This window comes from Lichenostomus cassidix, chromosome 3 (assembly GCF_008360975.1).
Source record: "Lichenostomus cassidix isolate B80296 chromosome 3, HeHo_3.0, whole genome shotgun sequence".
Taxonomy (NCBI): domain Eukaryota; kingdom Metazoa; phylum Chordata; class Aves; order Passeriformes; family Meliphagidae; genus Lichenostomus; species Lichenostomus cassidix.
The window spans coordinates 73239826-73255377 of NC_139483.1; the positions used below are offsets into that span (position 1 = coordinate 73239826).

At 38.1% G+C, this 15552-nt stretch overlaps 1 protein-coding gene across 2 annotated transcripts in view; it reads left to right on the plus strand.

The window, feature by feature from the left end:
- MMS22L (MMS22 like, DNA repair protein) overlaps window positions 1–15552 on the plus strand; it is a 90426-nt gene that overhangs the window by 51538 nt on the left and 23336 nt on the right. For both annotated transcript variants that reach the window (XM_085056297.1, XM_085056298.1), the window contains one exon: window positions 13774–13964. In XM_085056297.1, the coding sequence (XP_084912423.1) occupies window positions 13774–13964 (191 nt within the window). The remainder of the gene's footprint in view (window positions 1–13773; window positions 13965–15552) is intronic.

The window sequence follows — 15552 nt, forward strand, 5'->3', positions numbered from 1 at the left end:
GCTGTTGTGTAGCTATAGACAGCTACATTTCATTGGCCTCCTAGTGTTCTGCAAGAATATGGTTCAAATAAATTATGTTGTATAAGTAACCATCATATTGGGTTCCCAGTAAAAGAAAGACATTGAAATACCGATTTAAGTTGAGCAGAGGATGAACAAGATGATTAGAGGGCAGGAGCAAGTGCCCTTATGAGGGGAGACAGAGAAAGCTGAGTTTTCAATCTTTAGGAAAAGAGGGTTTGCATGGGAGATGGTGGGTGGAAGGCATTTTATTGATTTGTAAAGAAGTCTAATGGGGGGGAGTTATAAATAAGATGGAATCAGACTCATCACAAAAGGTGAATGGTTGTAGGAATCAATGGACTGAGATTGTGAGGAAGGAAGTTTTTATTAGACATAAGAATAAAATTTTCACAAGATAAACATTGGAACAAATTTCTAAAGTTGTAGAATTTCCCTCCTTAGTTTATTGAAGACTGGCATTGCTTTGAGCAAAGGGTTGTGCCTCCAGGGGTCCATTCCAATTTAGATTTCTTTCTATGACTTTAGCTTTGAATAAGAAATGCACAAAGCACAACCAAAAAAAAAGGCAAACAGATGCAAACAACTGACAAACAAAATACAAATGGAAATCCTGTTTAACACATAATGTCTAGAGGATCAATTTTAGAAGTTCTACTCAAACAGAAGGGTTTTATGAAAGATACCTATTGGCAATTTGCAGTTTGTCTGTTTATGAAGTAACATGACTTTAAAAAGCACATGTTTTTCACTTCAACATTTCAATTTCTCAGATAATCTGGCGTTCTCATTCTTACTATAAATTATATTCATGTATGAGTCATTTTCTAATGATGTGTAAGGTCTCCTTATGCCTCCATTGGGGATTTCAGCAAGAAATGTGCCCTTGCCACCAAGAACCTTGATGATATCCTGTACTGCAGTAGACAGAGCATTACCAGCTGGTTCAGGGAGGGGATCCTTCCCCTCTATTTATTACCGGTGAGGCCACAGCTGGGAGTGCTGTGTCCAGTTTTGGGCAACTCAATACAAGAGAGATGTGGACACACTGGAGAGAGTCCAGTGAAGGGCTACAAAGATGATTTTGGGACTGGAGCATCTCTTCTGTGAGGAGAGGCTGAGCGAGGCAGGGCTGCTCAGACTGATTTGGAGAAAGCTCAGGGGGATTTTATCAATAAATAGAACTATCTGATGGGAGGATGCAAAGAGGACAGAGCCAGGCTATTATTGGTGCTTGGTGACAAGACCAGAGGCAGAGGTGAATCCCTCTGAACATCAGCAAACACATTTGTTTGGGTTTTTTTACTGTGAGGGTGACTGAGCACTGGTACAGGTTGTCTAGGGGCATTGTGGAGTCTCCATGCTTTGAGCTTTTCAAAAGTCATTTGGACTTGGTCATGGGCAGTCACTCAGAAGGTTTTGATGGGGTTGAGTGGATCTTCCTTTGGATTATTTTGAAGGAAGGTACTCTTTAACAGGAAAAAAACGATGCTAAACTTATTAGCCGTGACCCTCGAGTCTTTGGCTGTAACTGTCCTGCTCTGATGGCAAGAAGGAAGAATTATCGTACCAGCAGTGATGTGTTGTTTTCATCTAAATACCTAACAGCTAATACTGGCTGTTCCCTATGTGGCAGATATTAGCATTTATGTTCCTAATAAACTCGGAACTTGAATAAATACACCTGAAGTGATCTGGATTCCTTGTTCTTTCAAATATAAAGTAGTTTGGAAACCAAATTAAATCTGTTACCAAAAAAAAGAGTCACTTTTAACTTAAAGTTACAGAAATGTAATTACAGTTTCTCTGTTCTCTAAGAAATATTTTATATAAAAGACGACCACTGTATTTTTAAACAAACAAATTAACAAAGTCTTCAAAATCAAAGGCTGAAGTGTCTCATGGTAATGATCATAGAACTTCCAGTGATTCCTGTAAGCCTCCCCCTTCCCATCCATAGTGAATGAGTATGTTTTGTGTTTTCCTTTTAACCTCTAATTTTTGTGAGGTGACAGGGAATTTTTTGGGGAATTTTGTCTTGATCTGATAAGTAATTGTAATGTTGCAAAAGATTTCTATTCAAAATAAGACTTTTAAAAATTGAAATGAAGCTATTTTAAGTTCTGTTAAATGGCAATTACTTATAAACATTAAATTTAGTTTAGGTGGGGATTTTTGCGTATGTGTGAACTAAAAAGGGGAATACAATAGCCTAGAATAATATAAATTTCAGTGCATCTTGTTAATTTTTTCTTTATTTTTCTCTTAGTTCTTTCTGAGGATTAAAAAATTCTGAATCTGACCTCTACTGAAAGTCTGCTTAGGGAAACCAAATGTCATTTATCTCTTTACTTCTTCTGTTGTTTCTTCAAAAGAACTGAGCAGGGACCTGTTCAAAGCAACAAGATGATTCCCAGTACCTTGAATAGTGCAGAATCTAGGAGAGACTACTTGGCTGAGATCTGTGAATGGCTGAGCCCTTATGCTGAAATCAGTACCTGGACACTCTCTCCTAGGACTTAAGATTTTGGGACAGCAAAGGGTCACTTTGTGTGTTTGTGTCCTCCAGTTTGTATTTTGCATTACAGACACAAAGGAAACTGCAATCTTAGCATATGCCTGCACAGTACAGGGGAGAAGCTAACTTGGCTGAACACCAGTGAAGGTAATGAAGGAAAATTGCAGTTGGACTCCAATCAGCTGTCTGTTTTTCCCAACAGTATTCCACAAAATGAAATGTGAACTAGTTGCACTGAATTAACACAGGTTATATTGTCTTTGCTTCTCTTGCAACCTTATCTTTTGTAAATGTGATTAGGCAAAGAAAACAGCTCCCTAACACAAATTGGCTAGGGTGGCTATGGCAGATGTAATATTCCCCCCCAGCAGACCTAGACAAAGCAAGCTTGAGCTCTGTTGCTTGCATTTAAATTACGATCATAACAACTTGTCTTTTCAGTGATGCAGTTAAACCCACTGAGAAGGGTTAAGGAGAAAGTGCTAAGTAACATTCTGCAGCTTTGAATGTCTGGCTTTTCTGTACCTTTGTGTTTTAGGGTTGTGTGTCTGTTCTTGTTAATATCTTTACTTTGTCTTTGAGAATAGTAAGGATGTTGGGGATTTCTTGTTCTCCCCGTGTATTTTAAAAGTATTACTGAGCGCACACAACATGCTGTCACAGTGAATGCAGGGTTCTCTATTACTGTGCTTAGCTATAGAGAGGATTATATTAAACTCTGTAACCTTGCTGGAGCACCTTTGTACATTGCTGCTATATTGATAATCTTCACATGATTCAGTTGCAGTTGAAAACCTTTTATTCACAGCATTAACACTTTCAATCCCAGTGAAGATTAGAATCTTTGATATCAGGAGATGAACCCCTCAATGTGCAGATAATTTTTCTGATTTTTAAAAATTTGTTTTTAGTGTAGTCTTGCAACTGTTGCCTTGGATATTTCTTCACTTAGGCATAAACAGGGAATACTCATCAAGCCTAGCCATTCAAAAATTGGTAAAACAATTTATTGATGAATGAACTAGTGGTTAACTAAGGGGCTGTTATGCTGTTTGATAACAAAACAGTGAATACTTTTGGAAGATACTTGTGTTCTAAAAGAAATACGCAAAAACATTTTGGAGTAATTAAGTTCCCCATCCATAAATTATATATGAATCAGTGGATTGAAGGAGTGACAGAAGATACGTTGAAATTTTCTATCTGACATTAATGCAGACCTAGTAACGAACAGCTTTCCTCTAAAATCTGATGTTAAATACATAGAAAAATCATTGGAACTTATTGCCCCATCTTCAATATTACACATTATAAAATCAGAATTTTGGTGACGCTTGCACTGCATGTCTTTAAAGTAAATGGAATCCAGTCAGTAGAGAAGAATTCCAAGTTTGATTTCCTTTTCTTTGTCCATGATTATGTCATATGCTAGTTCTTTTCCAAATCCGTGCTGTTCCTTGTAATTTAGTAGGAATTGTTTCAGGTAGACTGCAGACCCATTTCTCCATATATGTAAGACTTCCATCAAGGAATCAGTGGAAAGTTCTTGCAAGTGTTTATAGGACAATATTCATTTGGATCTCGTGATTATGTCATCTCTTTGGCCTGGATCATTGAAAATCTCACTGAGAATCTGCATGAGAGTCAGAAGGACAGGACAGGCTGTTCATAGCATGTTCCAGGTCACTCTTCTGCTGGAAGTGCATGGGGTAAAATTCACTGCAGGAAGAATGTAATAAAAGAAGTAGTATAGTATAGTAGGGTGAACTGGCTCTGCTTGACACTTCATTTGTGTGTTTTATTTTTTTGTGTGTTTTATTTTTCTTTCTTACTTAGTTAAATTCTACAGCATTAGCTGTGTGTCCATTTTCCTCTTTAAAGGGTATCCACATTTCTTCATGCAATTCCATGAGTTTTAAAACATCCTCTTTTTTTATTCTCTTGTCTCTGCCAAGTCTGTAGGTGATATCCTGGGAACTTTTACTGCTCTTCAGTAAAGGGCAGGAATATTCAGGCTAATGCCACTTTGGCCTTTGTGCAACTTCTGCCATCCAGTAGAAAAAAAGTAAAGAATATGAATTACACCTAGATTTTGAGTCTTTGTCACACCAATGTGCTGTTTCCTTCTAAAAGTCCAGAAGGTGAATTCTCAAAGAATATGAAAGTTTCAAGGGATAGCTGTGTTCAGAAATGCTACAGCTTGACAAACTCACATCCCTTACTCTGAACGCTTAGTTTTAAAACTTTGAAGAGGATTAGGTCATGGTTGCTTTTGCCATTTTTAGTGATTCCTTGATTGGGAAAATCATTTAATCAGTGAGAACTTTGCTGGTTATATATCGAAGCACGTTATTGTTTCAAAATTGCTGTGGAAAAAATGGCTATCTTAAAAGCCTGAGACTTGCAGTTCAATTTTTTTGGTGTGGTACATACTGTTTGCTCTGTTGCATTTAAATCTAAATAATTTAGTGAAGAACATAAATCTAGCAAATTCTTTTGTATTAGTTTCAGACAAGGAGCTCCATTTCTTGAATTATATTTCTCTAAAGAAGTAGCAGTCAAGCTATGTATGAAAAAATTTAGAAACTTGGACTTAACATTTGAATAGTGTATATTTGCCATTTTTTCGTATTATGGGATCAGTTGCATTGGTTATGTTTTATGGGGGTTTTTTCTTTGCCTTGGGTTTTTTTTAATATAACCTTTAAGTTGGAAAGCTATGTATACTGGGTTTGATTTAATTTTATGTCAAAATGTAATGTCATCAATTGCTTTTAATTGTGCAGTCGATAGAGTGATTTGCAGAAGATGCATGAAACAAACAGTAAAAAAAAATTGCTTATAAGAAGATTAAAAAAAAAATCATAAGCACTAGTTCCCTATTTGTTGATAGTATAATTATTTAATTACTAACATCTTGCATCATCTATTTTAACACCCTCTCAGGTAATGTGAGAAAATACTACTGCCATACATCACTATAACATTTAAAGGGATCTGATACATTTTCTCTTCTGTTCCCTATGTTTTAGTGACTATTTCAAGTAATGTCTGAGAAATGAAATCTGGCCCCAGTCTTCAAATCACTAGAAGGAAAAAGGTAGTGGTTTAAAGTGGTTAACTGTTCTTGAAACATTTATATCTTCAAAGAGCTTTATGCAATTTCCTGAATAGGTTTAGTTATGCGTAAGGATCGTTTTGTTTAAGGCATTTTCTGTTGATATTATTTAACTTGGGAAGGTGACCCTGAGCTAAATTGCAATGTGTAATTTGAATGCCCATGGGCTGCCCTTCATTGGTTTGATTGGGAGAGATTATCTGGATTTCTAATATACTTTAATTACTCTGCTTATATAAATTGTCACATTAGAATCTTCTTAACTGTTGAGTCTGTTCTGTCAATGATTCACTAACAATAGGAATATACTAGGCTCTTCCACTGAGATTTGAAGATTTATACCACCAATGAAAAGACTGGAATGGCTCTATTTAAACCTACTGTATCTTCAATAGGAAAGAGTATGTGATCTGTTTCTACTCAGGCAGCAATTGATGTGTGGTAAACTGAAAGGATCTGTAGCCTTTTTTTTTTGTTAAAAGGCATTTTTTCAATTAAGGGAACACAATGCAAAATACGTTTTAACATGTTTGGGGGTGATGTATTCCTGATGTGGATGTGGGAAAAAAACCCAAAAAACAGTCTGAGTGGGATTTTTGGATGGAGGAAGATGGAGTATATTTTAGCAGTGGTTAACTAAGGTTTGCAGAGGAGGCTTACAGAGAAGCTGCTGTAATTGAAATTGCAGAATGGGTCAGGTTGGAAGGAACCACAGTGGATCATCTGGTCCAACCTCCCTGCTCAGGCAGGGTCATCCCAGAGCACATGGCAGAATTGTGTCCAGACAGTTTTTGAATATCTCCAGTGAGGGAGACTCTACAACCTCTCTGGGCAACCTGTTCCCAGTGCTCAGTCACTTGTACAGTACAGAAGTTCTTCATCATATTCAGGTGGAGTTTCTGTGCATCAATTTCTTCCTACACTATTGTGATGATGTTAGCCTCTTTTGATCTTTTACTCCTGGGCATCTGCCTGCCTGACAGCTCTGTTCAGCTGAGCTTAGGTGTTGCCAGCACTTGGAAGAATCCTGCTCTCACATGCTGCAGGGGTCTTCCAAGATACAGTAGTCTGATTGCCTACAGTAACAGGTCCAGCTCACCAGCAGCTTGTTTGACACATGCAGCATGTGTGTCTTGTACAGCAAACCACTATTGCTTCCTCTCTGGGATTTTGTCTCCTGTTAACCTACAGAAAATTTAAAGGATTGAATCCAGCGCATGTCTGGTGAGCCTAGAGACATCTGATTTAGTGTCATGAAAACAGAAATCTGTGTGTTTGGAACCACTTGTAGAGCCCCACTGCTGAAGATGTATGCTTAAGTGTCTTGGGGTTTTATTTTGTTGTTTGATAGCCATTTAAATCACAGGCAGCAGCTGGAATGATTAAATATCTGCTCCCTAGTGATTAGTATGTAATGTTGGGAGAGAGGAGTGTCATGGGCTCCATTCCTCATTCTGGGATTTCACATTTTTATTCAGTAACTAGTTCCTACTAGTTAATAATGAACTCACAATCAAGACCAGAGCCTGAGTCCCAGCACAGTGTCAAAACTGGACCCTGGTGCCCTCCACTCTGGTGCTGTGATTCATTGGTTTTTACATTAAAAAAAGTGTATTCTGTGTTTGAAAATGCAAGTAGCTACTGCTGCACCTTATGCAACCTGCTCTTTTTTGGTGTGGATTAGTCATGGTCAAATTTCTGGGCTCCAGTAGACAGAGATTGTGAGTTAGGTGCTCAGCTTTTGTGTAGATCAGTTGTAAGCACCTAGGGAACTTTCTAGTCAAAAGAGGGTGATCTAAGTGAACAGTTTGGGAATTGTTATTCAGGAGTCTCATATCTGTTTGTGCCCTGCTTTTTAACCATTTCATCCTTGTATCCCTTTGGATCTCACCCAATATCTAAGACACATCATTTGGTGTATGCTTCATGTTGTGCCTGATGAGGGCATGCTGTAACACTGACATTTATGGTGTTGTGCAAGTCTGCTAAAAAGAACTTAAGCACCATGGGTGAATTTAAGCATTTGATAAAAATCTTGCATATTAGAGGTCTGAGAAACATCCCTCTTCCCTTGCTAGGCTACCCTGCCCTACCCCATTGCACCAGTCAGTAATCATCATACACATTCATAACTAGGCATGTTATTCGGACATCCTTTTTTGAGTAAACAATTAAACACATGGTCTATTGAAGCAAATTAAAATGAAAGGAGAACACTAAAATATCATTTAATGAATACTGAGCTGATAGAGGCATGTTGATGTTTGATAATACTGTGTCATGATTTTTCCAGTTCTGCTTATACAATCTGCAGTACAGCAGTACAGCTCTGTGATGGTTCTGATGCTATTATTATGGCTTACGCTGTGCTGACACTTATAAGCTGTGGGATCTTTTTCCAAATGTTTCTTTTAATGGCTGGGAAAATTTTTTTTGGTCTTAAGTTTCTCATCTTGCCTAGCTTTTTGAAATGTAGTTTTTAATTCCATGAAAATGAGTGAAAATTCTGTGCACTTTGAGAGTTCCTACTGTAGTCATACCAGTCTCAATATACTGGGTGCTATATAAAGGGATATAGAAAAGAAATTGTATCCCAGAGAGCTTGGAAACAGATTTAAAAGAAGGCTTGGGTGTTTGAATTAGACTTGGGTAGAATTTAGTCACCTTCCTTCATGCGTGTCTCATTGATACAGACTGAATGTGGAAGTGTCTGACAGTGTGTAGGTGACTCCGTTTTAAGCACCCAACTTCCCTAGGTACCAAAACGTGTGCCCAGAGACATTAGGGCTGTTTTCACAGGCCTTAGCTGTTTAGCATCCAGCTTAGGCACTTTGAGGCCATAAAGTAGATGTTCTAGCACATAAAATTCTTGTAAGCACGCTGTCAGTGCCCTTACTAAACATGCTGATAACCAGGAGTTCAGTGTGGAGCTCTGCCACTCGGCACACCTGCATTCATGACTGGGGCCAAGAGAAAGGAGGTTCACCTTTCCACATGTTAGGTCAGGTGGTCACAATCATTCACCAGTGACCAGAATGCCAAAAGCCTTTACCATGTGATGCCTGCAGCCTGCATCTGGGATTTGCCTCACTCTCTAAGCTGCACCACCATGCAGCTAGTGTGCCATTTCTGGGAATCCAGATCCATTTCTTTTGCATGAATCCGCATTTGTAATAAAGGTAGGATCATGCAGTTTGTTATTTGTATCTTGGCACACTGCTATGATACTGCATTGAAACCATTTTGGTCTTGCCGTTGTGAATGCCAATACTACAGTCCAGACTGAAACTAGCTTCTCTTTTTTAACGTTTAAAAAATCCTGTATAAAAGTATTTAATTCACTCTAAGAATGTATTTTCCTTTACACTTTGTATTATATTTTAGGGTATTGTAAGTGTTATGATTCAGAAATGTTACATGTATCGGGTGTCAACTCCATATTTGACACACAGACAACAGGTAAATAAATGCCTATGAACAAATTACTAAGTAGAAATTGAACAGTGAGTTTGTCAACATGGGAGTTGGTATCCATAGGGATCAATGAAATAAGTGCTCTAGATGCAATTTTCTGTAACATGTAATTAAATGGCATAATAGTTAACTAGTTGAATACTCATACTGGATTGTTTTCAAAGGCATGCAGAGGGCACTCAAGGACCTTTTTCAGCTTAATCTTGGGTAGATTTGGTTGCTGGAAATGTGTGTGGCTTCTGCTGAAACCTTCACCGTAAACAGCAGTTCTGGTAGTATGACAGGAAGAAATCAGTAGAGGTATTAAAGAAGTGTTGATGTTTTACGGCATTTGAAGAATGTGAAGTTGGATGAGTAGTTTTTAAGTAACTCTGCAATACTATTTGCTAAATACCATTTGGTTGCTAAAAGCTGAGTGTGCTGATCATCAGAGACTGAATGTTTCATTGGAAACATTGGAATGCTGGTGTCTGTGTCTGGTGAGAGGGGCAGGCTGGGCTTTGCTAAAGACGAGGCAGTGCCCTGCTCTGCCCCCAGACCCCCTAAGCCCTAGTTGAGGTGTCAGTCATGGCATCATCTGGAGACCTGAGCAGAGGACAGATATAGACCTGTTGGAGCAAGGCCAGAGGAGGCCTTGAAGTTGACAAGAGGACTGGAGCACCTTCCCCATGAAGAGAGGCTGAGAAAGTTGGGGCTGTTCAGCCTGGAGAAGAGAAGGTTGTGTGGAGATCTCATGGCAACCTTGCAGCATTTGAAGGAGCCTACTGGGAAGCCAGGGAGGGACTGTGTGTCTGGAACTATAGTGACAGGACAAGGAGTAATGGGTACAAACTTAAAAAGGGGAAGTTTATGTTAGATATTAGGAATAAATTCTTTACTGTGGGGACGGTGAGAGGCAAAGGTTGCCCAGAAAAGTTGTGGATGACCCACAAGTGTTTAAGGCCAGGTTGGATGGGGCTTTGAGCAACCTGGTCTAGTAGGAGGTGTCCCTGTCCATGGCAGGGGTGTGGGAACTAGGTCATCTTTAATGTCCCTTCCAACCAAAACAATTCTGTGATTCTGTGTTGATAATCTTAATGATATAAAAAGAGGGAGAATATTTGGAAGGGAAATCTCCAAATTTAAGTATTGTGCAAGTGCCATTGATTTTCAAAGGGCACAAAGCACTTAGATCTCTTTGAATCTGACTGTGATGGTGCTTTGCTTCTTTTCACTTTGCCTGAGTTTTTCTGGAAATAACTGATGATTGTAGTTGAAATTCTATACATCAAAACCATTTACTATTTTAGAAATACTCCTATATCTCTTCCCAATGTCCCTAGTTTTATCCAAGCGTGTTGGTCCTTCAGGTGGTGTGTTTTAATTATTTATTTGTTTCAACATCAAAAGGTCATTCAGGTCCTTTAAAAAGACTTTCTTGAGCTTAATCTTGGCTGTGCTGGGCAGCTGAAATTTGTAGATGCTGTGGCTGGCCTGGCTTGGACTGGGAGTTGAGGAGTTGGGAATACTGTCTGTGAAGAAACCAGTATCTGCATTCATAGCCTGTGAGACCCTGAGGGTGGTAGCCCCTGGCAATGCTGGTAGGAGAGAGGTCTTCTCTCATGTTGGGGAGTTCTGAACCCTTGTAGATCAAATTAAATGACATTGCATTAAGTCTGGATGCTAATATGCATTCAGTGCAGATTATAGACTAGGAGTGACTTGGAAGTTTCCATTATATAGGCAGGCTGATTAATTTTGTGTTTTACTGTTCTGGCTTGACCTAAAGTTTGGCTTTGTTTTAGTAATGCAGGCTTGCAAGGGCATATTTTATGGTTACAAAATCTGCATTCTGATAAATGGCTGCGATTCCTTACCCTAGGTGTAGGATATAGAAAATAATCCTGTATGCTACTATGTTATCTACACATCCAGCACAATCCTCATTCAGGTAGTACAAACATTCCCTTGTTTAATAAGCCCAGGGTTTATTTGATCCGATGGCAAAATGAAAAAAAAAAAACCACAACTCCATATCTCTTTTTACAGAAATAGGAAATTCATTATTTAAAAGTAAAAACCACACCAAGTTGTAACCAATGTAATGAGGCAACTGGTGGATCCAGATTTCTTAACAGAATGGAAAATTAAATGTATAAAATTTTAGAAACGGAGTGATGTTTGATGGTATGCTTGTCTAGTGTTAGAAAAATGTAGAAACCTGAATAAAAAGTAAAATTGCAATTATTCATATTTTTGTAGAGTTAAAAAATGTACTTGGTAGAAGCAGCTGGCAACATTAGCTGCAGCATATATTGATGACCCATCGATTCTAAGCATTTACCTTATTGTAAGCATTTGTGTAGGTTACTATGAATAAACATAAATACTGATTTGTACGTGTTGCCCTTCCACTGACACAGAGATATATTACCTTACTTTGGAAGTCTGTACACCCTTCTACTTTGCATAGATGGCTAAAGGAGATGCAAGGCACCCGTCTTTGGAGAGGCAATTTAGAGGAGAGAAAAAGGTCTTTGTGCAATTTCACAGCGTAGTCTGGATGTAAGTAGGGCAGAATTTGGTCCCAGAAGTTTTATTCTCTGCATTATGAGGCATCATGCTTTCCTTTCCTAACAAAATAGAACAGAAAAGTCCTTTGTTTTTACTGTTAAACTTTTTCTTTTAGTAATAGGCAAAAATAATTTTTTGCTTGTTTCTTTAGCCTTGCTTTTACATTTTCATGGTTTGACCTCTAGACCTCACTATTTCTACACCCTTTTCTTTGTCCTTTTTTTAACAAGGGGATGCTCCCAAAGAAGTGTTGCTTGACTTTTTATGCTAATCTCACTTCTATTTGAGTTCATGTTGACTTGGAGAATATGCCTTGTAAATAGGAATACCAACTGACATACTGAATATAATCCTCAGTTTCTAAGCATTGATTGTTTTCACAGCATCCTTAAAGGGTAAGCTGTCTCACTATCCAAATATCATGGCTGGGAAACTGAGGCTAACAAAGGCTGTATGATTTATGTGAAGCCACAGAGGGAATAAATGTTGGGTTTAGAATTCCTGGCTTCTGTTCCTGTGTTTGGACTCATGCCATCTCTCAAAGAAATCCTTGATTCCTCCTAATGCTGCATACCTTTCCTTGTCGGTTAAATGTAGCCATTCGAAAAGTAGCTGGTACTCAATTCTCTCTGTCTGTCCTATTGAAACTAATGAATGCCTGCAGGCAGGCATAAGGTATCGTTACCTTTGACAGCCAGTGTGTTTTATGTTTTAAATTATGTGTTGGGCAGAATTTTTGGATACTAATTTGATATAATGAGATGCGCTCCTAATATCAACCATAGTACGGGAAGGCCTTGCAGCCAACCTACTCTTTATTTAAAATTATTCCATTTCAGATGTCCTAATGAGTGCTGTGAGTTGTGTAATTCTTTCATAATTTTCCCCTGTTCCCAGAAGGGAACTAGGAGCTGGAGTTTTTTCTATTTTTGTTTTGGTTTATTTCAAATTCGGGTAAGCATAAAATAAAGATCTAGGGGAAGATTTTTTTCAAACAGTTGCTATTGTGAGAATGGCAGCTAAAAAGAAACAACATTGTAGTCTAGAAATGTTAGTGTTAAGGCAATTCTTGATACCTCTGCGGTTTGCCATTATCTTATAAATATCTTGACTCTGACTTTACAGTGCTGTTTATAGAATTTAATAAAGCAAATGTAATAATGCTGCCTGTGCTTTAATGCACAATCTCAATTGGGTTGACCAGAAGATAAATAGGAACAGGAATGATAGTGCGTTCCTGCAGATTGTTTTTAATAAGCATGTTATTTAGTTGATCAGCCCAGTACTGTAATGCTTCCTATCCTGCTCTACCAGACAAATTTATTAATGTCCCCCCTCCCCATTTCTCTGAGAACATTGATTCCCTGCAGACATATCTCTATTAAACCTCTAGAAAGTCACAACTTCCAAATTAGATTAAGTAGCAGGAATGGTACTAGAAGAATCAAAGAAAATTGAGTGCGTTATTGAATTCATGCCACATTGTCTGAGGAAGAGACGGGAGTTATGTGTAGTGGTAACTTTTGTCTTTACTGTACTAACAAAGCTGTGGGCATTGCTGTCAAACCTAATTGTCTGCCGTGCATCAGGATAAAATGAATCTTTTATCTAAATCTGTGCCTAGTGAGATTTTACAAGTGAGAAGTAGATTTCAGAAGGAAGCTTTGCAATTGATCAAAATCATTTGCTATTATTTTCTGTACACAGCTCTATCCTAAAAATTCTAGTGACAAAAATTTTAAAGAAGCACCTGTCTTTGGATTGGAAGCAGACTTGCTTGTCATGCTAGCAGTTGCAAAATGCAGATATTCATTTTAAAGCTGCCAATTTCTCATTTTGATCTGACATATTAAAAAGCATATAATTAATGGTTGACATTAGTAATTAACATTAACTTTATGGTGCTTAATATGCCATCATTCATCCATCAAATAACTGGTATGCATAATGCCTTTGCATAAAGGTTTTAATTGCTCAAAATGATCCTTCAGTTCTCAGGCTCTACGGTTTAAAGTAGTTGTAAATGCGTTTTAAAAAGATGTGAATTTTTCATTTATTGAACGTAAACATTGTTTTTGTTTCTCCCTAGGAGCGTGCATGAACGTGTAAGCCAGGGACTTCAACTGGGAAACACAGCCCCAGATGCACAGCTTCCATTAGTGGCTAAAGAGCACCACCTTGCTGTCGCCAGTGCTCTCTGGAGAAATTTCTTTCCCTACTTGAAGAGCCAGAGAATGTCACAGACGCCACCTTCCCCACAGCTTGCTGATACAGCTGCAGGTTAGCACTGACCCTCCCTGCGACCTACTGCATTTGGTGCTATTCTCTGGGTCACCAACTTTCAAGGAGTTTATATTTTGGGATATTTTTCCTTCCATGTAGGAACTTAAGTATGTGTAAATACACAAAGTAGAATCTGTTCTAAATGTTTTGGCACAAAGAAATATTGTAGTGTTGAATTGCTTAATAGGATACAAACACATTGAGAACTCCAAACGGGTTTGAAGCTACACAAGCCTGACTTCTTTTTCACTACTATTCACAGACTATAATCAACATGTAAGTGTTATACAATATAAATAAGAGTACTGTTTTTCATGATATCTAGAATTTATCTGTTTTTGTAGAAGTTTGTGTTGAACTGTTCATAATGGTTGAGATTCAAACTAAATTTTTAAAAATATTTTTCATTTGAAGGCAATTTTTAAAAGGTTGCTTACTTGACTGTTGCTTTTTGCCAAACCCTTATGTTCATGGTCATAAAACTATTTCATAATTCATTCTAATTATTTGTCTTGCTTTAGACTGAAGGCTTTTAATCTTGAAATACAGCATTCCATATGTGTGTGAACTCTACATGCAACGAGTCGACTTGGCAGTGAATAGAAAGATATCTCAGTTTGATCTTTAACATCAGTAGCTAACATTGTATTCTGTAGTTACAATGAAATCTTGTATCCAGTTAACTAAAATTCAGAGGAGTGGAGCATAAAATATTTTTTCCCATCATGATATGAATTAGATAAAGTTACAAGCTCAGGAGTACTGAGTTGGTAATAGAAAAGCTAAAAGACCCTTCATTTGAAGCAGCTCTGTGGTAGTTAGGAGGTAGCATTAATGAAAGAGGCAGTGTGCAACAGTAGTGGTCTCACACCGCTGAAACGTGTGAGAAACAGCAATACAAATCAAAGGAAGAGGTTGTTAATGTCAAAACTTTCATTCATTTCCTACAGTGACATAGCTTTTTTTATTCTATATTAGCTCAGTGAAATAGCAAGTGCAGCAAGCTATTATAAACTCCTCTGAGAAGGAGGGGAGTGCAGTTGTGACCTGCTTTATAGAAATGTGTTAGGTAGCACTAGAGAGACAGGCAAACCTTTCCCACGCTGTTTGATTCTTGCCTTAAGGTTGCAGCCCAGAGGAGAGAGAGAGCAGCTGTCACAGCTCTCCTGCTCCCCCTGCCAGGCAAACAGCCTGGCCTCACATTGCTGTTCTGCCTCCCATTTCTCCCCAGCCTATATTGTGGCTAATGCTGCAGAAACGAGGTGATAATCTGGAAGAACGCTGGCACAAATTGTTTCCTCACCTAAGGCAAAGTGGGGATTCTGTATGACCTTCTTGTTTATTCTGAGGCACATAAGGAAGTGGGAAGTCCTTCATGGCTTAAGATAGTCTGTCTCCGTACTATTAATTAAAATAATTTCATTGTTATTTCTGAAAACTAGCCTTTCCTTCTAATTCAAAGTCAGTTTATCAATGCATACAGGTTTATATTTATTTAAATGTTGTGTTTAAATTGAATTGGAGAATTTTGAAACTAGTGAGCCCCTTTATCATTGCCTTTCAAAGTCAGTCCAAGACTCACTTA